Genomic DNA, 27,904 nt, shown 5'->3' on the forward strand with positions numbered 1-27,904 from the left:
ATAAAGAGGAGACAAAATCAGAATCTGGTTAGATAACATCAAATTCACGAAATACTGATAATATTAACACTTGTTTGCACATGCTTTCGTTTGTTTTGTGAACTCGCACGTTTTCATGCTGCATTTGGGTTGTGTCTCCAATGCGCCTTAATATTTTCGTACACCAATTACCAGACTTTAATTGTGAGAGTAACATCATTCGAAAATGTTCTACATCCGTAAACAGAAATGTTTTATTCGTCCTAATAATTGACTTGAATCACAATTTCACTTATTGAAATCACATGATGGTGGATTCTAGAAGCACCCCACAAAAACTGATTTTCCACATTAATGTGTGAAATAAAAACAAATAAACACGAAAACGATAATTAACTACTACTATACTTAAAACAATCTTGTTAGGGGTAGCTTTTTTATCAGTGAGAAAACTTTACATTTAGAAATTAAAAGTTAAACCAAATATATATATGCAGTTTCACATAAGCATACATTATTTTAGAAATCATAGATTATACATTATTATTTATGGTTACTTTGGGGCTCCAACTTATTAATTGCAGCTACTTTATAAAAAAGATAAGAAAGTGCTTGATAACGAAATAAAATTATCCCCCTATCTTCGAAACTTCCTCTGCGTCTACAGACTGATTTACTATTTTCCTCCAAGGATACGTAAACACTAACATCACAATATCACATGGCGAGACATTGCTTCCAAGATCTTATCCTGGAGCCAATCACCACGATTCACTACGGATTTTATGTATCGATTGAGCTATAGCTTTTACACAAATAAGGATGGATATAAAAATCTCCTTAGCTAATATCAATTTTCAAATCTAAATTAAGAAATACCAATACGAAAAGAATTTTACATAAGTTAAGATCTCTTATATGTGTGTTTTTCTTATAGCAAAGCCACACCGAACTATCTGCTGAGCCCACCGATAGGAATCGAACCCCTGATTTTAGCATTGTAAATCCATAGACATACCACTGTACAAGCGGGGGCTAAGATCTCTTAATGAATACGTAACATTATTTGAAATTTAAGTATAGCAACTTCATTGAAGTCAAGGTTCTTAAGGTTTTTTTTAATTCTTAAATAACTTTTGCAGAATCTTATTTATGTAGATATTTACTAAAACAATAGATTTCTAAAGCGATTAAGACAAATGATAATGCTGTGTTTATTTGCTACGTTATACATTTGGATATTTTGGAAAAGAACATTTTCAAAAGCTTTTTTCAACATTTCTTACTTCAAAATTTCGTTAGAGTTTTTTTTTCAGGACACAAAGGACCACCACCTAACAAGCACAGAATTCTATACACACACACACGTCATGCATAGTGGACACTAAATAGGAGTTTCAAAATTGATCAACAAATGGTTAGTGGAGGTGACGATAAAATCGTTTCGACGAGAATGAGACAGCGATGCTACTTCTGCTCGTGCTTGCTCCCGCACTGATTGATTATTGGCCGCCAGGTGACACTGATGCATGCACTTCGGCTTCATCGAGAAACAAAAAAAAAAGAAAAACGGGGAAACCTAATTTATAAAAAAATCTGAGAAAAATTATGATTAATAACAGATTTTTCTTTGCAGGCAAATTTCATAATTGACATTCAAAGAAACATGCCGAAAATTAACATTCGAAAAGTCACGTCTTGAAATTACATATTTAGTATGTCAAAGTCAGTCAATATCTTTATGTAGCTTGTTAATACTGAGATAGGATATTAAATAATCATTTCCACACAATATTTCATCAGTAAAGTGTTGGTGTCCATGCAGACAAAGGTATTACAAATATCAAGTATGTAAATTTAACAAGCATAGTTTACAAAGCTACTTCAACACTTCATATCCATGCAATTCGTCAAAACACAATTTTCCAAATTCGACTCCAAAAGATGAAAATCGCATAATAAAGTAAGAGCTAAGAGTCACGCAAAAATCTTTACAAAATATTTCGAAAGTAAGCAACGCATAACTAATACACGTGTATAAGCCATGAAGCGACATTTCTACACTCAGTGACAAAATACATTATTTTACAGTTAAAGGAATATGGCTCTCTATATTAAATCGGCTATCGAAGTATATGATGAGATATAAATTCATTAATATTAAGTATATACTTACATACTTATTATTAGGTGAGACTATATTAGAATCCCACTACTGCGATTTTATAACACATTCACAAACTTAACTATCAAGTATACTTAGCTCAACCAACATCACTAGGTGTAACTTGCAGATTCTAGGTTGATGACTTTCCCAACAGGCCTACGATGGGAATTAGAAATTAAGTAATTTTAACAATAATGTTAAATAGCAAAAAAAAAACTTAAGCTATTGACTCACTGGCAACTTATAACAAAAAGTGACGTTCCATAGATCGCGTAATCTGTTTATGGGTCCTTAGCATTCTAACACAAATAACACAGGAGAGAAAGGCGTACTTAGAAACAAACGTTCCTATACAAACCTAGTAAGTCAGTTTGAAAGTAATAAATATAACATTATATTCACTGCAGAAACAAAATAATCGACTGTACCTAATATGAACTTTCAGTGTTGCATAAATTGGTGTTTTGTGTGTGTGGTGGGGTTAGTGTACTCGGGTTCTGGCCACTGTATTAGAGTCTGTCTAATAAGGGCTTAGACTATCATTTGTCTGAATAACGTCCATAATACGACATGACACACTATTTACAAGGTGCTCGAAGGAGTTCTGAGCGCTTCTCTATTCGGTCATTAATATTACTCGTAATTCATGAAACAAAGTACACAATGAACAGCAATAAGCATGTATGTACAATTTGAGCATGGTGTGAGTGGTAGTATTATCTACTCGAAAGTAGGTGTCTCTATCATGGTACATAAGAAGTATCACCGAATACACTTGATCAAAAATAATAATGAGGTAAGCAATGGCTTCCATTCTACTTTCTGAACAAAGTGTCAGAAAAATATGTCCCAAACCATTAATTCACCACCAGAGACTTGAATAGTTAGAACCACACAATAGGGGCGAGTTATTCTTGTGACTTTTTTACAATTATGTTTTCTAATATTTGTACCAAAAAAAGAGAAGACAGAGTATGATTGAATGGACAGCACAACCTTTCACAGGGCCTAATGGACAGCACAACCTTTCACAGGGCCTAATGGACAGCATAACCTTTCACAGGGCCTAATGGACAGCATAACCTTTCACAGGGCCTAATGGACAGCACAACCTTTCACAGGGCCTAATGGACAGCACAACCTTTCACAGGGCCTAATGGGCAGCATAACCTTTCACAGGGCCTAATGGACAGCACAACCTTTCACAGGGCCTAATGGACAGCACAACCTTTCACAGGGCCTCATTAGTCCAACGTTTACACTCTTTACACCATTTAAGGCGTTTTGCTCTTGTTGGTAACCAATTTCACAACCTTCTTCGCTAGAAACGTCTGAAGATGAATGCGGATTGTGATCTGCTCAAAATGTCTACCAGTTTGTGTGCTTCTGGCCATTATGCTCACCCACAAGAGATATTTGATTCTTTAGAACAATAATTTTTTTCCCTTTGTCCATATCCGTTCTAACGGAGTTACTATTATATATTTATTTTAATATCGATGCTTATCTTCGTTACATATATGTTTAGAAATGCATGAAACTTATGTTGTTAAATGTGTATCGCGAAATTACCGCTTATTCACCACATTTGTAGATGATTCTCGACAGTAAGAGTCAACAATATATGTTTTACGAAAGCATCACCGTATCATCAAGTATTGTAGCCAACTGAAATTTCGAGAACCTCGCCTACAGTTTATAAATCGACGAGCTAAGAAACATTATATATTGTCGGTTTGCTATAGTTAGTTTACTATAAACCTCGGAAGCTACAACTGTGAATAAAGCCTATTAATAGAGAACTACAGATACTTCACCAGTTTATAGCTTTCGAACATTACAAACCGTTTAACTTCAGCGAACTACCATTTGACGTTAACATTTCTACGAATATATCGTATAACTTCGGCTATGAAAAAAACAACCCTTACTTGCGATCACGTGCGTTAAGTGAAATGCACCAATATCAGTTTGAAATTAATGCGCTCATTGTGAACTGTCGATAAAATATTTAGTTCCAGACCAGATAGAAGACTCAAAATTGTTTATAAGTTTGTAAAACTTTTGTATATAACTCATTATTTGTAATAATCGTTATAATAAATTGTATTATTATTTGTATATTAAAATATATTTGTATTAAGAAAAAACTGTGTTTATTAATCTTGCTGTCAAACACAAATTTGATACATCTTTAGATTTAATTAACTTTTAAGTTAGAATTATTACTTAACTCGGTTTCAGGCGATTTGAAATCGTAATACTTAACATAATAAAATGAAGCCTTGTCCCAGATAAAGCGTAATACGTAACACTGTTACAGTGACTGCAAATGTGTTTGTTCTTGTTCCCCAGTCATTTATTTATATTATTGTAGTGATAACCTGACAAGTCATGTGATCAACCTAATTTGCACCTCAGTTCAGGACAGACAAGTCTAAACTGTACATTGTTCCCAACATGTATATTTGAATATTAATTATCATATGACACTATATTTCTCTTAAATGTTGTCACATTAACCCGAGAAAACAGAAGTTGATATATTAATTTGTATTTCACATTTGGGTTTCTTGTTATTACATTGTTCTACACTTATTCTTAAACGTTCATAAGTTTAATACTTTTAACGAAAAACAATGATATAAAAACATTTAAAATAAAAATTGAGTTTTTCATCTGAACGTTGATCAGTATGTAAGCGTGTGAAGTACCTAACTATCAAATTACTAGAGTTAAGAGTTGCACTGAAATGGGTAAAAAAGGTTTTATTACTTGTGGTAACACAGTGACAAATGTGCAACGTTTCGACATTATCAGGAATATGATGATGAAATAATCTTATTAAAATGCAAAACATTTGTAACTGTGTTAAACTTGTCTGTCTTTAAAGCTTATTGGTAACAAAATTTGTTCCTCGTTACCAAAATTAAACTATTAACTTAACTTTTGCCCTATTATGAGTTAATTTAAACAACAACATGACAACGAACCAATTATTATTTAACTAGTAACCCCTAAAATAGAATAGTAAAATATCACAAACCAGCATTCATCGAAACTGACCACAAACGATAAATGAATCGGTTCCAAAACGTGTACTAGGAACAACGCTAACTTTCTATAAATTAAGCAAAAACATCTAACAGTCAGTAAAAGGGTTAATGTCTCTTCATATTTGTCATGGAATAATTTTCAAGAAATGATCTTCCAACAGCCTTAAATTGGAAATCTATTAAAAGGAAACTATTTAATAAATTTACTTCTTCATGGCCGAAAATGTACTGAAATACAAACTGAGAAATGATTAGCAAGTAAAGGAGATAGAATACATATCGTATAGCTGCAACTAGTCTACACTTTGAGCTTAAGTCATTGAAAGAAACGAAGAACATTTCTGGTAAAATATTATCAAAACTTATTTCTTATGTTCTACACCCTACTTATGTATGCTTACATCAATAATAGAATATATACAGTTTTTGTGCGAGAGAGAGAGAGAGAGGGTACATATTCCAAAATGGCCAAAGAAAAGGTTTGTCTGTTAGAAAATTCAAGAAATTTATTATTTTTACAACATTAACTACCTATTATCAAATCAAGCTACTCAGCGCGATTACGTTACTTGCCTATACTCGATTTCATTTCTTTATTATAGAAATGTTAACTATGAATCTTTTGTTTTGATTATACTCTTAGACGTCACTAGGAAGTAGCACAAGGACCCTTGCCCCGATTCTATTTGACAGGACCTCGAATTTGTCCAGTTGACGTCTTTAAAAGTCAGAACAGAAAACAATTATCGATATCATACAGAACTGCAGAAAATTCCCGCACCAAACTTCGAATCTACTGAACAACTAGTGACGCTTCTGATTATGTATAATCCATCAATGGAATGAAAGAGAATTTGGCACAAAACGTAAACCATTATCTGGACATTTGTTAAAATCTTAAATCACGTGTGTTTCTGTCCAATAAAGAGCATTATAACTTTTTTGTTTTAACTATTTAATTTGTAACAAACACGGATGCATTACTAAATAAATGCTTCATTATTCTTGCCTAGCGATAAGACAGTACATGATTTGTAAAACAAATCCTCAAGACGAGAAATGATGAGGTCGCTTGAGATAATAAAATCTCCTATTTTCTCTGTTTTGTTTATGTTTTTTCTTCAGATAATCAGTGAAATACTACGACTACTAAAAACTAGCAACAGGACTTTCTATCTTAAAATATTCCGAGTAAGTAAATAAACTTCATTATTATACACTACTGCCTGCATTGAAAATAGAATTCCAGTTTAGTAAAATCATTTCTACAATTTGAATTAAAATAAAATCTCCTGGTTACCAACTTTCGGGTTTGTCGATACATACACCGAATACCTTACCTCGTCCGTTTCAGAGCCAAAAAGCAGAAGGTCGAAGGGAATTGCTGCTACAATGTCTATGATGAACCAACCACGTAAATAGTGGACAGCGATCCGGCCTGGATGACTGACCACTTCTTCATTGGAGTTAACGTAAGTGGTGCGAAAATTGATTAGTATGTCGATGATGAACATGACGTCGACCAGAAGGTCGATGATGACGATGGGGTCGTCGCCGTATTTCTTGTTACGCTTCGTTCTGTCTTCATTCAGCAAGAAAGCAGCGACATAAGGAGTGAAGATGGCGGTGTATATTACTAATAGAAGTATTATCCAATCCCAGAAGGCCTTGAAGGGAGAATAGTGGAGGATAGTCCATTTGTGAACACGAGGTTTCTGCAGTTTGTACTCCGGGAGTACATCAGCACCCAATGACAGCACCTGCTCAAAACATTTTCCTCTATATATATTCTAACTAAATCTCTGATAACTACATCGCTAAATAAGTGTTTAAAGTCAAATGGTTTACTATTATTTAACACTGTTAGAAGTAGAAATTAAACGGCATGGGTTTTTAGTAAGATAAGTAATAAATGGTTATTACTGACACCCAGCATGTACTTATGTGAAACAGTTCCAGATAATTCGGTGTTTAAAATGAGAAAAAAAACAACTCTTTAGCATAGTGAGGAGAAAATTGTTGTTAATGAATTAATGCAATACGCAATTATTGTTCAGTTTAAGTATTTGCATCATGAGAGTTAAACTGTTGATTATACAATTGAGTACAAGAAATGTTCAAATAAGTTGAACATTTATTTGACAACTCGCGATCACAACCAGCCTATTTCAAAACCTAATAAACTGAAGAGCAATATCAAATACAAAACTCACAAAAACTGCGCTAACAGTTAATTTAATATCAATGAAGTATTGAAAAGAACAGCAACAGAAAAACTTCGAAATTAAGATTAGAACTTGTTAGAGTAAACACCTACAGTCATGTGAGAAAGTTAGGACACCCTATGAAAGCTTGTGTATTTTTTTGTAACATTTTTGGATATATAGATATTTAATCTCAATTTCAAAAATACTGAGAGATTATAGGAATATAAATAAACAATTAAAACTGAAGAAAAGACCTCAAGATCTTCTGTAAATGTAATTCTACAAAAATGCATATTCCAACTGAGGAAAAAGTTAGGACACCCCCACATTTATTGCCACTTAAAATGGCTCAACTCACACACAGGTGTATCACATCAGGTGCACATGATTAGAAGATCGTTACTCAGAATTTTGAATTAGGCTTTCCATTTTTAAACCTCAGAAATTTGGTTAGGTGTGCTCCTGACTGTTGAAGTGAGAGTGAGCACCATGGTGAGAGCAAAAGAGCTGTCTGAAGCCTTCAGAAAGAAAATTATAGCAGCTTATGAGTCTGGTAAGGGATTTAAAAAGATCCCAAAAGATTTTAAAATCAGCCATTCCACTGCCCAGAAAATATTCAACAAGTAGAGGGCTTTCAAAACAACTGCCAACATGCCCAGGTCTGGTCGTTCAAGCAAGTTCACTCCGAGAGCAGACCACAAGATGCTAAAAGAGGTCTCCAAACATCCTAACATGTCATCATGGGACCTACAGCAGGCTCTGGCTACTGTTGATGTATGCCTCTACAATCAGAAAGAGACTGCACAAGTTTAACTTGCATGGGAGGTGTGCAAGAAGGAAACCTTTGCTCTCTAAGAGAAACATCAAGACCAGACTAAAGTTTGCCAGAGAGAGTGTAGACAAAGACCAGGACTTCTGAAATAATGTTCTTTGGACAGATGTGTCCAAAATTAAATTATTTGGACACCAGAACAGAGGACATGTTTGGCGTAAACCAAATATAGCATTCCAGGAAAAGAACCTCATACCAACTGTAAAGCATGGAGGTGGAAGTGTCATGGTTTGGGGCTGCTTTGCTGCAGCAGAACTTGAACAGTTCACAATCATAAAATTTACCATGAATTCTACTATGTACCATAGAGTGCTTGAGGATCATGTGAGACCATCTGTACGAAAATTAAAGCTGAAGAGGAACTGGACCATGCAACACGACAATGACCCAAAACATACCAGTAAATCCACCAAGGACTGGCTGAAAACTAAGAAATGGAGAGTCCTGGAATGGCCGAGTCAAAGCCCAGATCTTAATCCCATTGAGATGCTGTGGGGTGACTTGAAATGGTCTGTACCTGCAAGAAACCCCCTCAAACATCTTACAGCTGAGATAATTCTGCATTGAGGAGTGAGGCAATCTTTCTTCAGACCGATGTCAGAGACTGGTAGATGGTTACAAAAGTGTCTCACTGCAGTTATTTCAGCCAAAGGGGGTAACACTAGCTATTAGGGGGTAGAGTGTCTTAACTTTTTCCTCAGTAAGAATATGCATTTTTGTAGCATTACATTTACAGAAGATCTTGAAAAGTCTTTTCTTCAGTTTTAATTATTTAGTTATATTCCTATAATCTCTCAGTATTGTTCAAATTGAGATTAAATATCTTTATATCCAAAAATGTTACAAAAATGCACAGGCTTTCATAGGGTGTCCTAACTTTTTCACATGACTGTATAAACAACTGCGTTGTACGAAATTGTGAAAATTTGTGCGAGACCAAAACATTATAAGATGTAAATGACCAAAGTTTTTTGATGACAAGAAGCGTAAGCCAAAACAATATAAAATTGAGGAAAAACAAGACAATTAATTGTACGTTTCACAAATACATCATTTATCACAACCATGGTTTCACCAGTAAAGCCATCATCGGGTACAGACGGGAATGTTTCTGTTTAAACACATGTATATAAACTCTGATACAAGACCAGAGGTGACATTGACATTCACTGTTGTCGTAATAAATTGTTTTTTCTCAATTCTGTGATTGTGGAATTTCGCCAAGTACCGAAGGTTTCAAGTATTAGTAATAAAAGATAATACATGTATTTTATTTAATACTGTAGCCAACTTTACAATGGAGATATTTACACAATTGAAACTACAACGTTTCAGCCATAAGTCGAGGCATCTTTAGATGATGTATAATTTATCACAACCAAAAACGAAAACAATAACATTTCTACTGTAAAGCTATTCAAGATATCGAATCTAATCAACAAGTGAAATTATCGTCTCTTAATACTTAATAATTTGGTTTATATAGTTGGATAGTTTAAGCATAATATTGACACAGATGAAATTGATTTCATTAAGCACTAATTAATTCCATAAGTCTGAAGACAGACTAAGTTTCCATAGTTCGTTAAATCAGTATACTGAAATCTTCTGTTACCTGTATACGCAGCATTTACGTGTTTGTTAAATTAGTAAACTAACGTTTCGTATCAGATGCATCCTTTGCTTATACGATTTTTCGGTTGCATTTTATTTAGTTGTATGATACTATTTGTTTAAATGTGTGTGTCTGCTATTGGATAGATACATGTGAAAATTATAGAAAAAAATACTGTTTTCGTCAATGGTAAGCTGTGTATGCTTAAGCAACGAACAACTACATACTTTACGAGCTTTCGAAGTAATAATCACTTTTCTATTTTTGTAATTTGTGGCAAACGTAGTTTTAAAACACTTATTAATTTTATATACATGTATACACACACATACATATTAAAATACATTGAACTGCATTTTTTGTTTAGTTTTTGATTTTTTGTTTAGTTTTTGATTTTAGGTCTAACTTTATTTTAAAGTTCATCGTCTAAATACACCGATTTTTTAATGAAAGTTAATTGTAATAAAAATTATTCTATTCTATTTGGTTTAAAGAATGTATAATACTATTGTAATTATTCAAATTAGCATTTAGAGGTACATTGCAGTAACTATTTTACACACAGTTCATTCCACATGACTGTAAAACTTTATCAAATTTATTTCATTAATGAAAGTTTTATTGAAGTTTAGTTGAACTTAGCTGACTATTATTTAGATGTTATAAGCTAAACATATTAGTAAATAGATTTTTACAAGGCTGTATGACAGGGAAAGCCATGACTAAACTACATCATGATAAAAAAATAGCATTATAATAATCTCATGGGCAAGACTTACTGCATGAGCGACACCTGGTGATGGGTCGAAGTCGATTGTTTCATCACTGAGACAACCTCCTCCGGACCTAGTGTCAGTCGAGCACACAGATTCATGGCGTTGAGTGGAAGTATCTCCCCTTCCGTTGTCCATTTTATGCTTGGCATGATCTAGTGTTTCTATGCCTAACTCGGACACATACGTTCTACTTCCATCAAACTGGTTAGAAACAGGAAAGTGCGAAAGATCCGAGGAATAACAGTTTCTGTTTTTCCAGAGTGTGTTGATAGAGGACGCTTTATTATGGCTATTCTGACAACCATTACACACAATGCCATCCTTAGGACTGCTGACGACAAACAACTGGACATCGCGTGGCAATGTCTGGATCATTTTAGCTTAAGAAAAGCAATATTGCAAACACAGCCACCTGTTTCTAGTCTTTATAACTAAATACAGGACAGAATTATCTTTATGACATCTTCAAACAGACAGTCTCCAGTAGTCTGACAAAAGCCACCTGATCTTCCAAGTTCCAAGAATATTAAGCCTACCTCTAGCCATGAAAGTATTTGTCCTCACACTTGTATATATCTACTATAACAACGTTTTAAATCGTAAGATAACAGAGTTTAAGAATTAATCTAGCGAGAACGTTGAAAACTGGAAGATCGTATTAAGTGCGAAAAGCACTCGTAGCGTCATGAGCGTTACAAACATGCACCGACTCCGAAGTACTGAATGTCGTATATGCTGTAATAAAGTGCACACCAAGTTCCAAAGCCCAAGATATCGAGTTAGAAGTCTTACAGCTACAACCAAGTAGCTGTGTGTAGGCTAACAGAGAAATGTTCAAAGGTTTCTTTGTTAAATACTAACACAGTACCATCAGCGTCAGATTGTTAAATTGGCATGTATGGGTTGAGACACTGTTTTTAGGCTTCATGAAACATCAAAGTCTTCATAGAAAACTGTTGTGGGAATTTATTGTTGATAGTTTGAGGTTGAATATTTTTACCTCACCCCCTTAAAACATTCACATGCACGTAAAAGTGCGAACACTAGTGTTTACATGCGAATGTATGTGAACTTTAATGCGAATGTGATCATTGAAGAAAGTTGTGTTAGAAGTTAACGAATAAAATAAACAGTTTTATAACAATAGATGTATATATAATTTATATATAGTTACAATAATCCACAGACGAAACGACGCCTAAATATCCAAAACTCCTTCGTACCTGATCCATGTAGAAAGTAATGTAAGAAGCTGAGAAAAGAAAAAAATTTTAGAAGACCGATATCACGTTACCCAAGGATCAAAACTGTAGCTGTATATATACGTTACCCAAGGATCAAAACTGTAGCTGTATATATTGTTGTCAATAATAACTTTGTGATTTTTTTCTCTTGTGTCGAAAGATTTTCAGTACATCAAAGCCAAAGCAGGTGTTTTATACAATCTGAACCAGAAATAGGGCGAAATCATTATCCCTTCGTTTCATTATTGTTGATTATTGGTTAAATCATTTTCTTACTTACGTTTTTCACACACACACACAAACAGACAATGTATATATTTGGTAACTGAATGCAATTTGACTTCAGTATGAATATTTACAAGAAAATGCGTAAACTCTTTTACCGAATATAAGAATTATTTTTTGAATTTCGTACACTAATATACGAGGGCTATCCGCGCTAGCCGTCACTAATTTAACAGTGTAAGACTAGAGAAAAGTCAACTAGTCATCACCACCGACCGCTAACTCTTCGGCTACTCTTTTACCAACGAATAGTGGGATTGACCGATATTATAACGCCCCCACGACTGAAAGAACGAGCATGTTGGTGTGAGAGGTATTCGAACCCGCGACCTTTAGATTACGAGTTAAATGCCCCTAACCACCTGGCCATACTGGCTCGTAACTAGTGTTATGCCAATAATATATTTTGATGTTAATTTTTGTTTGTTTAACAACGAATGAAAATGTTCCCATTTTCTCGTGATGACAAGAAACTCACTTGAAGTAGAAATGTATCTCAACACGGCTGGTATGGGTATTCGCACACGATTTTCAGCACTGCAAATCAAATAAATACAACGTAACCGCAGAAAATACCGAGATACTACGTATAGAAACAAACGCAAAATCAAAGAAATCCTACTTATACAACAACTCAAACCAAAACTAAACTAATACAACGGAACACCTTTATATCCATACTGCAACGCCCCCTACAATCTCGTACCTGTTTACACTCTCGTCCCTAAGACATGTGCCTGGCAACGGTCAGTTGCAAATTCTCTTTCTTAACCTGAAGATTGCCTAAGAAAGTCTAAAATTTGTTCTCTACTTTAATAAAAGTTTTAATACCTATACCAGGGTCTTGAAATACGTTCCCCTTTTATTTTCTTCTGGTGTATTCAGAGAAATTAATTAGAAACAAATAAACAAAACATTTATCCATGCGATAAAGATACCAAATATAATCACTATTTCTTGATGACGAGAAACCCACTTGAAATAAAAATACATCTCAGAACGGCTGGTATAGGTATTAACACTTTTACTGATAAGCAGAGAACAACGTTTCGACCTCACTGGGTCATCTTCAGGTTAATCTGAAAAAGTGTTCATGCCCATACCAGCCGTTCTAAGATACTAATCACTATTTCTTTCTAATTTCAACGTTAGAATAAAATTAGTGGAAAAACATTGGTGCATCGAAATAGCGAAAAAATATATTTAAAACGACTGAAGTGTAACTTCCATATATTTATTCTAAATTTCTTTCAATCATATTTCTGTAAAATAATAATTTGAATTTAATTCTACTCGTGGTGTAAGTCATTCAAGTGGTATTAGATCAAATACGGTTTTATTTTCACTGTATAGATCTTGTAGACTGGTATGTAAAGTCTTTAAGTGCAATCAATTTTATGTAGCTCGTAATTTTTTGCGTGTTACCATTATTGTTTCATGAATACTCAACGCATGAGAAGGAACAGCCTACACACGGTGACGTACGACCAGCTTCAGAAATAAATCAATAGGTACAACGTGTCAGGTGCGTAAAATATATTCTGTTCTTCGATTTTATCTGACATACAACGAGAAATCAAGAAACACGGTTTACAAAATAAGTTCTGTTTAGAATCATACGTGATGTTAGTTTATTTATTTGAATACTTACATTCTAAGAAAGTGATGGTTAAGTAACCGTAACGGTATTGGTTAAAATGTTTAATAAATATACACATGTTTTATTGCATCCCATCACTAAGATTTGTTCGCAATTGATCTAATAATTAAATGTTTCTGTTTACACGTGGATGGTTTCATTAAATTACATATGCCTAATTAATTTACGTTATTTCTAAGCTTATTTTTAGTTCTGATCCGTGAACTAACTCGCACTGATCAGAAGTTACTGATAGCTAGCAAAGGTACTCTGAACGGTGGTTTAAACAATACAATAAATACGGGTGTGAGCCGCCCTCTTCTACTATTTTAGGCCGTAGCACATGAATGCCACTTTTGTTTAGCTTCACGTATTTTGTAACCGAGATTTTCTCTGCTCTGTTGAGTCCTCATCCATGGCATTAAAATAGGAAAAACTGAAGTAGCTATTAAATTCAATTTTCTTCTATAACCCAGCTCGACCTTTGTTTCTCTGTCAAATTAATCGACACTGGTTCAGCCAGCTCTTCATGACAACTTGTGACACCACCGAGACAATTTGTCTATCTTGAATTATTTGAGAAACATACACGAGCAACTTGTCATTGCTATCCACCGCCAATTCTTGGGCTTCTCTTTTACCAACGAACAGTTGGATTGACCGTCATATTATAACGCCTCCACGGTTGTAGGAGGCATGTTTGGTGTGATGGGTATTCCAGCCCGCGACCCTCAGATTACGACTCGAGTGTCTTAACCACCTGGCTATACCGAGCCTACAACATGGGCAGTCTGCAGGAGTCGTTTCTAATTTTGAAATTACAAGAGAAGATGGAAGCCAGTAGCCAACATCAACCACCGCTAACTCTTGTTTAATCGAATAGTGGTATTTTAGTACAACTTTTGTTAGGTACCAGTAACCCCAGAGTGGAGAGAACGATTTTTTGTTTTTTTCTTTTGTCGCTGTAGTATAACGTGAGCTGTATAATCCTAGTTCAGTACATTAACCACTACACTACGTGGGAGCTGTAACAGATGGGTTACTCCACTTTATTACACATATATAGCGTCCCACCTTATGATTTGTCTCCTAGTATCGGATATTTGTCTTGTAGCTGCGTTTGTATTTTTTAAATACACTTTTTTCATATATTTTTTCATTGATTTATTTTTCTTGCCTACACAATTATTACTATATATATCTATAAATACACAAACACTTATCAAAGCAGTTTCACTAACCAGAAAGTTACGAAGCATTAATAATTAACCTTTATTCAAAAATTCATGTTTCTTTACTGTAAATGATGTTCAAATATATATTTATTAATTTGTTAATATTTTCAAACGATAAAAATATTTGTTCAAGTTGTTGTTCCATTTCGAATTTTCGCGCTCCAATACACACAGACCATACAGACACAGTCGTCCCTAATTTTAAATTGTCATATTAAAGGTAAGGAAACTAGTCAACAGTAACGTTTGGAAACTCTAGTCTTATAGAATAATGCAATTAGAACTTCAATTTTTCTAATGTATTCCACGCCACAAATGGCAGAGCCCGATTATATAGAAATGGGATGCAAACCATGCACCCTCAGTCCAAAATCTACGTATGCTAACACATAGGTTACGTCTGGCCCTCTACATTCAGAGATATCACAACACACACTTAGTGCTGGACATTACGAATCCGCAGCGTAAGGTTAATATTATTGACATATGATTATATATATTTATACTTGAAGAGTAAAACCATCTAGATTTTGAGAAAATTCAGCTGTCTTCTAGGCTTAAAGCACAGCGGGTATATGGATTTCTCACGAGCACAATTTTATAATGGACAAATAGAAGCTTGAGTGTAATCAATAACCGCTTCTCTTGCTCACTTTTCTCACTGAGTGTAGCGCCCTCTCGTAGGCTTTTAAGACCATAGACGTCTCTTTGCCTACAAATGAAAAGTTCACTTCTTTTATTAACTACGTAGAAAATAGGGAAATGTCAAATGGGCAGTTTCAGGAAACATATTTTTTTATATGATGAATAGAGACGTAAGGAAAATTACGATTAAATAAAAATGTTCATCTATATAATTCGAAGAAACCACTTTTAATTTTATCCTTTGATCCAACTGGTAAAAGTGATTTGTTTTCTTCAAACATGTCAGTGCATGATAAAGTGTATTGGTAACTGTTGGAGCTTAAATTTCAGAGAATTAACCAAATCCAGGACCATTTCTATAACTGTTAACTGACTATTAACCAAATATTTCTTCAGCTTGAAAATGATAAAAGTCTGATAGGGTATTCTGTTAAGCAATTATTTTGTAACAGAGATTTAGGAGTTTGTTTTTTTCCACACTGCTAAACGTTTTATATAGATTTACTGGAACATATTTTACTAATATAAAATAATTTAGGTATTTAAAAAACGTTACAGCTCGTCCCTGAATTACTGTTTCACATTATATATCGAAGCACACACACATGATTACACACACACATATATAAATATTACCCATTTCTTTGTTACCTTTTAACCATGGCTCCATATTAACACGCTAACCACTAGACAATGTTTGGGTCACACAGATTAGTTTGAAAATTTTCCTTTGGGAATAGAAATGCTATCATTACATTTCAATGCTCAGACGATTTTAATAATTTCATTTAGTCTCGTATTCGACAGACTACTTAGGATCCACACACTTATATATTTAAACACGCATAAAACAGTATCTTAAATTAATCCTTGTGTATTGACTCCTTAGTCATCTATGCTTTTAATTCGAAGTAATGTGATGGCGTATCTTCTAACAAGAATTTCAGTTTTGTGGAACAAAACAGGTTCAAGAACTCTGAGTTGACAGTTGGATGTTTCTGTAGGTGGCAGCAGCTAAACCAAAATCACTAAAAATACTTCTAAAAACAATTAATGAAGACTGTTTTTAAAAATGGTGTTATTTAACTGAATTACAACCTGAATGATAGTGATTTACTTTTCATGCTATAATGATTTGTGCGCGTATAAATTTTGATACGTCTTTAATAAAAATGCAAAGTACGCCTTACAATTAAGTATCGGTGAAAGTAAGACGGTAATGGAGTGAAGGTAAGAAAATAATTTCCTCAACAACATTTTATATTTCGACTTGAAAAGTGAAAGGTTCTTTGGGATAAACACGTAACTCCCCTACCCAACCGATTCAGTTGTATTTTAAAAATATGACCAACGCCTGTCACGAGTCTTGCTGAAAAATGGACTACATTGTTTATAGTGAAATCACGAGGTTCGGTCATGACTAATATAACAAGAAAGGTGGCGACAGAAGCTGTAAGGCGGAAAGAAGATGGATTATACAGTCGTCTGGACTGATCGTCTTTTTTTGTTTTGTTTGCTTGATCAAAAATTATCGACATAACGAACAGAACCAGTGTAGGTTTTACATGAGAATTCAAAGATCCACCGCAATTATGAGAAAGAGTGTCTTTTAAAGACTCAAGGGTTATTTCAATATAAAGATGTATAGAAGGAACACATCAAGAAACAACAACACATAATTCCTAAAATCACTGATTCGTTTTGATGACTTACATTTAGAAAGCACGGAGAATATTCATGTATAGATGAAACTTATACGATTGTTGACCAAATACGATGGTTCATTAACCCAACTTATAGAAACATCATAGTGTAATGTAACATACTTGAGTTATTGGATTCATGCAACAGAGGTCCTATCGGCTATCACAAATGAAGCTCAAGATGTTACAATTTCCTATATAATAGTGGATTCAACAATCGATAACAAACATGTTTACCAGTTTTAGTATCTTTTAACATTTTATGATCTAACAGGGTCATCCGCTGAAGACTTTCAGGGTATTGTGTAGCTCCTTGAAAATGTAGATTTAAATATAACGTATTTAAATATAGTCAATGACAAATTTGTGTGCAATTGCAGGAAACATTTCTGAATTTAAATCGTAATGCAAAAGATGAATCGTCAAGAGTACAATTTCTGCACTGGTTTTCTCACATCCTTGATCTGTTTTAATGGAGGTCGTATTCTTTTTAATACGCGAGTTTTTCTATATGTTGTTCACTGGCTGTTTGCCGCGTCTCAGGATACCAAAGGACTTCTTTGCTAATAAGCGTAAAGTTACACACAATGAGTTATCTGTACTGTGCCCAAAACACGATTTTAACGTTTCAAGTCCTCAGACTTACTGACGAGTCGCCAGGACAAAGAAATAGAACAGATATTACCCGACAAGTCCTGAAGAAGTTCAGAAAAGGACAATACGCGAGTCGAAAAGGAGCAGTTGATACAGTTATGCTATCTACCAGTTATTTAGGACTCATAAGATGAAATAATTCATTTCAAGAGGTATTCCAAACTGCAAGCCAAAAGTGGTTTCGTAAAGCACAGAAACTAATGACAAGAATCGTCTTGAATCAAATTCACGCTAATATTCTGTAAAAATGTGCTTAGAAAGACAATTATTCTGGCTATTGTGTTTTTCATCAGCACACAGTTTTAGTGATACGTATCTGTTAGAGGTGGTGGTTTTTCTTTTGGGCGATAATTTCGACTTATTTAAAGTTACTACCCATCTGTTGTATAAAACAGTATGACACAACTGTTTATTTTCCAAAATAAACATTTAGTTAAATCGCAATTCCTGGTATAATCCTTGAGAGATGCCCCATGGAACAAAACTTTAAGTTGGAGACACATTTCTTTATATATTTGATGCATTCTCAGGGGAACTGAGACGATTTATCTACTTCAAAATGGCAACTAGCAAATTCAATGACTTGTGTTAAAAAAAAAAAAAAAGAGACGGCAAACACGCTGACATCAGCATTGACATCATCAGAGAGCCAACTCTATTCTATGATTGCGGTATCAACCAAGAAGATTTATCAGAAGAGTGAAATTCCTTTCGAATCTTCTTCAGTAATTTCTACTGAAACTTGTATGGAAAAAAAATCAAAAATGTGTTTGATATCAAGCTTATCTTACTCTTCTGTACTGTGCTCAAGTACCTATTCCACCTATATATATATAGATAGGTAAACACACACACTCATTTAAATGTGGATATATTTTTTTATAAAACTATGAAATAAATATATATTCATACTAGTTTCTAAAACATTTTCTGCAGTCAGACGACACATAGCAGCACACATTGGTTACTAGCATATAAAGATAGACGTCAAACTCTCAGATTGGTTGCCGAACCTACAATATTCACAGAACAATTAAAGTCTCAGAATTATGTCATTTCTCTTCGACTATTCTAGCAATGACGTCACAATATTTCTATGCTTTGTCTTATTTGTAATTATCGACCGACATAAAAACTGTTAGAACATCAATAGGCTGTACATGACCTCGTGGCTTTTGGCTTTTAAAATGTGTATCGAACTCTAGAATCTTTGATGGGCAGTAAAAAAACAACAAAGACTGAAATCCGACAATAATAGTATGTAGAATGAATAGAATGTAAGCTGCTGTTATCTAACCGCCTTTCTTCTAGCTAGTCAATCAGTTCAAAAATTAAGGACAGTTACATGCTCTAATAGTCACTGTCAGATTTACATGAAAACTCCACATAGTAATCAAACAGTACATTAAATCGACGAGATACTCTTTAAAGCTACACGAAGTTTCAATTATTTTATTGAGCCATTAGATATCACTCTGAAACTTTAAGAGACGACGTTGTCTCCCCTCGTGAAAGCACACTTACTAAACAGCGCCCACTGGCTAACATCTGCACCCATAAAAACAACATAAGCTGATTTCAAGTTCTGATACAGTTTCTATAAAATAGTAAAACGGACTCTAAATATCAATACAAAAAATAACCTGAATTTCTTCAAACGTCGGTAGAATTTCGGGGATGTGATTTTTATTTTCGTCTGTTAGCAAAATCACTTCAGCAGGATGCAATAAACTTATTTCAGAAAACTTAATATGATGAAAAGTATCAAGTTATCAGAGCAGGAAATAATACGTTGCAACGTCTATCTGAGGGGGCACATCCCCAAACAAGTCAAAAGCACAGCCGCTAAAGTTTCACATTTTATTCTTCAGGCGTAAAGTTATGTACAATCGATTTAAAAAAAACACAACAAAAAACATGTGGACACAAACAGTTCTTAATTTTATAGTAACTGATAACAGTTACGACAAAAACCATGGCTATTCATTTCATCATGAACTAGGTTTAATGTTCTACTGTTTATTTAAAGCAGGTATGGATAGCTTCAGTTATTTACAAAACAGTTGTCGTACTTTGTCCAAGAAAAAAATAGACATTAGGTTTTGTTACATTTGACGTGTGTCTTGAATTTAGTATTTATGTTATTAGAAACACAAGCTCTAATAGTATGAAAGGAATCTACATAGTTTCAAAGTAGTGGAAGTTAATCCGAATTTTATGAACGTCACGATAAAATCGCTTATGTAATTACAGAGATTATATATATAATAAATTTTAGTTATTAATGTTTTCTAGTTATTTTTCGTTTTTCTACAATGATTAGGCACGTGATCAAGATCTCCCAAATACAATTTCATGTTGTGCTACTCTTGCCGCTATATTAGCCTCAACTAAGTTTGTATTAAACTTCAAACACATGAAGATATGTGTTTTGTTCTACTGTGATCTGCGTGTTGTTGTTTTTATATATGCATATCTATATAATGGGCTACTTTGCACTATCTCCACCACGGGGAATTAAACCCTAGATGTTTGTATTGTTATCCCGTAAACGGACCGTCAATCCACCTGGAAACTGTTGTAGAGAGTACGTTTTACACACGTAAATGAACACGATATCCAACTTATTCCCAAAGTTGACCAGTCAAACCGAGACCACATCATAATTACGGCCATTGTCACGCATTTCGAACCAATTTTTAGGGCATACGAGAAAGGAAAGGTCCCGCCTTCTCACCTTAGGATGTAAATTACGGGAAGCATACGATCAAAATCAAAGTAGAGCTACACTCTGTCTGGTGTTTTACCTTTTAGAGAAGTCTGAGAATCCAACATTTGTTATGAAATCATTAAATCTAGCAGCTTCCATTACGACAATACAAGCAAGACGAAAATTTTCGAGCGGTGTCTGTAGTCAAGGGGAAACGAGTCTCTTTAAATCGCGCAACGGACTTTAACTCGTTCGTACAGTGTTCGCTGTTTAAAGTCTGAACACTAAAGTTAAATCGCGCAACGTACTTTAACTCATTCGTGCAGAGTTAGCTGTTTGCAGTCTGAACATTAAAGTTGTCCTCTTTACGTGTTTTATGAGAGGTTTTTGGTTGCCATATGATTTTATACTATCCTCTGCAAGTTATAGTTGTTGACTGTCGAAATATGAATACTGTTGTAAAAGCCAGTCAACAGGGAAACGGTCTCACTGATATGTTTCACTTGACATCTGTCCAAAAGATATTTCTTTCGGTCAGTCACAAGCGGTTTAAGGCCACAGTTTGTTTTATTTTTTATAATGAAAATGTATTCCATTTAGGATGCCACTTTTAAAAGATTATTATGGCAAATGTCTTGTAGAAACGAATAAAAAGGAATTATATTTGATATCGGCGCCTCTTCCAGACAGACGTAACCATGATACAACTAATCTTTATATATGTCGCATCATTCATATATCAGATCTAGGTAATTAAATGACACATCTCGAACTTAATCTCTTACGTATATACAAATAATTCTTAACGTTTGTGTGTATGGGAATCTAACAACGAGGTTTCTATATATAGCTTTAATGTAGTTCAGATAACAACGACAATTTGTAAAAAAAATAAAAAAAATGCAAATTCTGCCAGTGAAAATTAGTGTGCTTACTTACCAAGTTTCTTTGTGCACTTCAATGAATATCCTTAAACAATTTTTGATAATGTTTAATATTTCTAGATGTATGATAAACTGTGACCACGTTATGAATTCTATAAATAAAACTTTCATCAGCACATCTTACACCAAAACATGAACTTTGTTTGTACACGTGCCTTATCTCATTTACCACTTTGTACTTAGTTAACTTACCAATCGTACCAAATCGAAAAACGTTTAATTTTTGAATTCATAATTGAATCAAAAGTATAACATGGTACACTACGTAAACATAGAGTCGCCTTATATTTTATTGCTTCATACGTACCTAAGCAGTATTATGGTTAATAATGCAACCTTTCACACTTTTTCAGCCGTATTAAACTAAACAAAGGTGTAGTAATTTATTCTGAGCGAGATGACTGAGATTACTACATCGATTTTTAAAAGCAGTCAAGCAGAACTTCTTTCAGCCCTAACCCTAATATTATTACATTAGTATTTTTGTGATTCAAATACATACTGTTTAGACTAAACTACTAGTTTTGTTTGTTTGTTTGTTTCTGAATTTCGCGTAAAGATACACGAGGGCTATATGCGCTAGCCTTCCCTAATTTAGCAGTGTATGACTAGAGGGAGGTAGCTAGTCATCACCACCCGCCGCCAACTCTTGGGCTATTATTTTACCAACGAATAGTGGGATTGACCGTACCATTATAACGCCCCCACGGCTGAAAGGGTGAGCATGTTTGGTGCGACGGGGATTCGAACCCGTGACCCTCAGATTACGAGTCGAGGGCCTTAATCACCTGGCCATGCCGAGCTCAAATTACTAGTACCTTAGGATTTGCAGAAGAATTAATACGATAGCGAATAATGTAATCAGAAAAACTGATAACAATATATTTAATCTGATCGGCTTTTTATGACATATTAGCTAAAAGAAGGGATCAAATACATCTATTTAAGATTTGTCTGATAAGCCTTAGGTATTATAGAAAAACACGTCAGCAATGGATATAATAGACAAATATTTTGTTTGACTTATTGCTGCATTCGTCTTTACTTTCACAAGTTATTATTAGTCTAGTTTAGAACTGGATGATTACAAGGGGAAGAAAAGCCAGTGTGCGTATCCCCCCCCCTACTGGGCAACTGTTTTTAACTGAACAACCAACGTGTTTAACAGTTCCAATTATAAGGTTTCCAAAGACTGAGCCCTGGATCTAAATATCCTTAACCACGAGTGTTATTCACTAATACGCGCCTTGTCCTAAAAGAGGTCCATCAAAAGCTGTTAAGACATGCTTAAGTGGGATGGATTCCAAATTCTGCTTCACACAAAATCATTTATGTAAAGATAACATCACTTCGAAAAATTGAAAAAAAAAAAAAAGATTAGTGACGCAAGAGTAAAGATTAAAAATAAGGTAGATACTACAGGAGTCGCTAGATGCGTAAAGGATTCAGAACTCTTGTCCATAAGCGCAGGAATTTTCGGCGTTTCAGTATGATATCAATTACGGTTTTCTATTTTGAATTTTCGAAACAGCAACTGGAGATTCGTTGCACTGTCAAATAGAATCGGGCCCAGTGTGCCAGTGTTACAAGTATTACATTTTCTTCATGGTACTGTGAAGTAGTAATAACAAAATTCTACACGTAAAGGAATCCAAATATCATTGTTTATTTTGGATAATTTGCACACAAAACATCTGGTACAAACTACTGAAATATTTTCCTTGAGTTCCTATGATTTTCTGGCCCAGCATGGCCAGGTGGTTAGGGCTCTCACCTCGTAATTTGAAGGTCGCAGTTTCGAATCCCCGTCAAACCAAAACATGCTCGCTCTCTTTAGCCGTGGGAGTGTTAAAATGTGACAGTCAATTCCACTATTAGTAGCCAAAAGAGTAGTCCCAAAAGTTGGTGGTGGGTGGTGATGAATAGCTGCCTTCCCTCGAGTCTTTCACTGTTAAATTAGGAACGGTTAGCGTGTAGCTTTGCGCGAAATTTGAAACAAACAAACAATCAGCTGATTTTCGCGCATATTCATAATAAATAAATGAAATCGATTACCATAAGGCTCAGTCAATTCGTACTACAAATGAAGATTTTTGAATTCCTGAATCATAACTACTCTGACTATCTTTCTCTGTTTCTCTGATGAACTGGTTCATCGTAAGCACTTAACAATAGTCATCTCCAACAGACTTTTGTTTTCATTTCTGACAACTTTGTTAAGAACAAAGTATTTCGTAACATATTTTATTGATTTGCAATTTTTCCATTTTATTTTTTAGACTGTGGAACAAAGATGCATACCTATGGCTCAAGTTACAGTCCCAGTACAAAGAAGAAAAAAAAAGAAAGATCGTCTTTCATTGTATCCTTCAATTCTATTTTCGGTACCAGTGATTAGTTTCCAGATGATAGGACGTGTTTCACAAGCGATCCTCATGGATTAAATGTAGCAATGGCTATAAATTACCCAAGTTTAACTAAACTGTTTTACTATTACTAGTGAGCATGCAACGACTTCACAACAGAGTTGGCTCAATGCACATAAGGATATCTGAAAACATACTTTCATTAAAACTAACCAATAAGAACAGAGTTTTATTGCATCCGTTATAAATAGAACAGTGGCTATTTTCGTTGTTCACTCGTGTCTTGTTCCTGATGAAACCATAAAATTGAAGTGAGACATAATACATTTCATGCTTACTTGTGAATTCAGAAATGTAATAAGTTTTATGCTTCCTAAAAAGCGACAATTTATTTTAGCACTGTTCGTGTGCAAAACTTCAACTTTAGTTTTCATGAGTTAATAATTACCCATACTTACGCACAACAACTTTATCTATAATTCTATACGTTGTTTTCTTGTGACATTGTAAAGGTTTACAAGTTTAATTAAAGAAGCAAATATTATCATAGAACATACAAATAAGGCTTAACACTTCACCAATCACTCAAGCATAATATTAAAAGATTTATTTCTGATTCTTTTAGATAGTGGACATATATTATCAAAATGACCACGTGCATCTGTCATACAAACCCATCAGTTTCTGCACATTAATATATTAGTCTTGGACTCAATTTACTAATCTCTTTTACGTGACTCTTAAAACCTTTTGCTGAAGAATTTATTTGCACTTCTATTTCTGGAAATACGTCTTATTATTTTTTCACCAATACTTCAAGCAGTAATCCATTATAGGCTGGACGTCTGCCAGCTGTCACCATAAAAGACCACTAAGTCTCCGCGATGAAACATATTTCTCATATAATGGAATTAAATGCGGAATAGTTCATTTAAACGCAAGCAGATTTAATTTTTAGCTCAGTCTAATTCAGTTAAAGCACACGATCACTGGATTTTTCGTAAAGAGGAAGTTTAAGCCTAGGATTAAGACTTCTTTATGAATTTAAAATGTCCTCGCTGGCATGATTATCAGCATGGACTTTTATAGTGAATGAAGAAAGTAATGAAGTCCGTTAGTTCGAAAATATATAGAAATTAACCAAACTGGACTACATCAAAACACTTGTTTTTATCTAAGAAAATGCTTTCAACGGTTCATGAATCTAAAGCACCAAAATATAATCTAGTAAAACACACCCCCAATATACCTTTTCACTGAAAGAAGCTTTGAAAATTAAAACCCTCTTTCATATTCACGAATAGTTTGATAAATTAACGTGCGTTTATTTATAAACTATTTTTATCTTCTATTAATTAAATGAAGTACTCTTTTAAATCTTCTCGTTCGCTTTTTACTTCATTATTAATGACATTCTGAAAATGTGTAAAAGGAAGATAGACATAATTTAAACTTAGCAAGCGTACACATAATTTATTAATTAATATGGAGTTAAGTTTGTTTTTTTTTTAATCTCGCGCAAAGCTGCACGAGGGCTATCTGCGCTAGTCGTCCCTAAATTAGCAGTGTAAGACTAGAGGGAAGGCAGCTAGTCATTCACCACTCACCGCCAATTCTTTTAACAAAGAATGGTGGGATTGACCGTAACATTATAACGTCCCCACGGCTAAAAGGGCAAGCATATTTGGTGTGACGGAGATTCGAACCCGCGACCCTCGGATTACAAGTGCCTTAACCACCTGGCCATGCCGGGCTTAAGTTATTGTAAGTATTTTTTTTAATTCCCACACTTTAAAAAATTATACTTATAGTAATTGTTCTCTAAATTTTAAATCAAGAAATATCATCGATACTAGACACACTAACCTAAAATAGCGAATGAGTTACATTTACCGGATCTTGTGTCAATATACGATATGGAGTTTAAAAAAAAAATGTTATAATTTCAGTAGTTTAGGCTAGAAATCGGTTATCAAAATATATCTGTGTAATTAAAAGAGCAAGGTGTGCGAATCAGTTCGTGCGTGTATGCGTGGTAGTACACATGAAACCAAACACCACTACTGGCTAATTGTACAGTGGTGCTTTTACTTTTAAAGAATGTAAGAGTGTTTAATGTGCATTGATTTATACGAGTGTAAATCTACAACGTTTATAACATTAACTTTAAAGACAATTACTTCAGTAATAAATAAAGATACAAGAAAACAAATTAATTCTTTACCTTTCCGTGGCATATAACACAATACTGTTACATCTCAATACAAATTACATGAGGCACCTTAAGATCGATAATTAGGCATAAATACGCTTCGTAAACAAAGCAAAGACCCGCTATATAATTTACAGTAATTAGTGTTTACAGCTACTGTCATATTGTACAAAAGAAGCTAATTACAGGTTTCAGATTATATACAAATGAGTTTTAGACACATATACACACAAGAAAGTTACAAAAAGAAGAAACTAGACAGTTGATTTTTATATTTCTTGACACCATAATTTTAAACATTTATTGTTTTCATAAATCGCTTTATCGCAGTTCAATAAAAAAAACAACCCATCAAGACCAAAATTAAAGATGGCGATTGTTCACAAACACTACGTGATTATATAAGAAAATTATATAACAAAACACATTTCATGTTTATAGTAATTCAATGTATTTACACTATTTAAATCTATATATAACAACTCCATATTCTGTTCAATAGGTTTATGTTTCGTTCATTTCCAACTACATAATATAAGAACAGAACGTTTTAAAGCATTAAACAATCAGTGATGTCGAGAAAACCCACTTGTAGAGAAATATATATGAATAAACGGCTCGTTTGGGTTGAGAAAATATTTTACGTAGAGGAGCGAACAACGTTTCGACATTCCAGTTAATACCAAATTTATTCAAAAACCAGACACAAAACTGAGGTCTATACTATGTAAAACCTACACTGACAAACACCACACCAACACTATTTATAAAATACAATGTGATAACTGCCACGACTTCTATATTGGAAAAACAAGTAGAAAAATGGAAACCAGATTTAAAGAACATAAAAAGTCACCTTCACACGTTTTCGAACACTGTAAGTCAAATAAACACAACATAACCATAGATAACACTCAAATACTAAATAAAGAAACAAACATAAACAAACACAAAATTAAAGAAGCCTTACTTATACAACAACTCAAGCTCAAAATAACCAATACAAAGGAAAACCCTTATACCTATATTAAAATATAATAAATAATAATAAAATAAATAATATAAAATTATATATTCAAACATCTAAGCCCGCCCTCTACATTCCATCACTCAGTTACACAACCCCTTTCAAACATGTGGTCAGCTTCCGGTCAGTTACCTCTTTCTTTCTTTGTGAACCTGACGATGACCGAAGAAGGTCGAAACGTTGTTCGCTCCTCTACAGTAAAATATTTTCTCAACCCAAACGAGCCGTTTCTACATACATGTTTTAAAATATTTATCAATTTAAAACATATACCATTCTCATATATAGTTTTGCACTTAATAATGCTGCATGAGAAAAAAAACAATAACTTCGGATTTGAATCATGTTGTAACAACACATGATTCTTATGCAGGAGTTCGAGAATTCAATCCCTTTTATGTCACTCTTCCCCTAAATTATGTTTCAGTAGTCAAATTATTTTAGTACATACGAGTTTATCTTCTAGTTAACACATTAAATCACTGAAAATTTGTTATTATGTAATAATGTACTGTGAAATGCTTTTGTTTAGCGAAAAGCTACACAACGGAAAATATGTGCTCTGTACACAATGAAGTATTGAGCCCCGGATCTAAAGTCTAAAATCA

At 34.0% G+C, this 27,904-nt stretch overlaps 1 protein-coding gene across 1 annotated transcript in view; it reads right to left on the reverse strand.

Moving 5' to 3' along the window:
- Positions 1–27,904, reverse strand: part of LOC143247917 (voltage-gated inwardly rectifying potassium channel KCNH6-like) — a 238,310-nt gene that overhangs the window by 43,393 nt on the left and 167,013 nt on the right. Inside the window, exon 8 of the mRNA XM_076496465.1 lies at positions 6,543–6,962. Coding sequence (XP_076352580.1) covers positions 6,543–6,962 — 420 coding nt within the window. The remainder of the gene's footprint in view (positions 1–6,542; positions 6,963–27,904) is intronic.

Source organism: Tachypleus tridentatus, chromosome 3, assembly GCF_004210375.1.
Source record: "Tachypleus tridentatus isolate NWPU-2018 chromosome 3, ASM421037v1, whole genome shotgun sequence".
In the NCBI taxonomy this organism is placed as follows: Eukaryota; Metazoa; Arthropoda; class Merostomata; order Xiphosura; family Limulidae; genus Tachypleus; species Tachypleus tridentatus.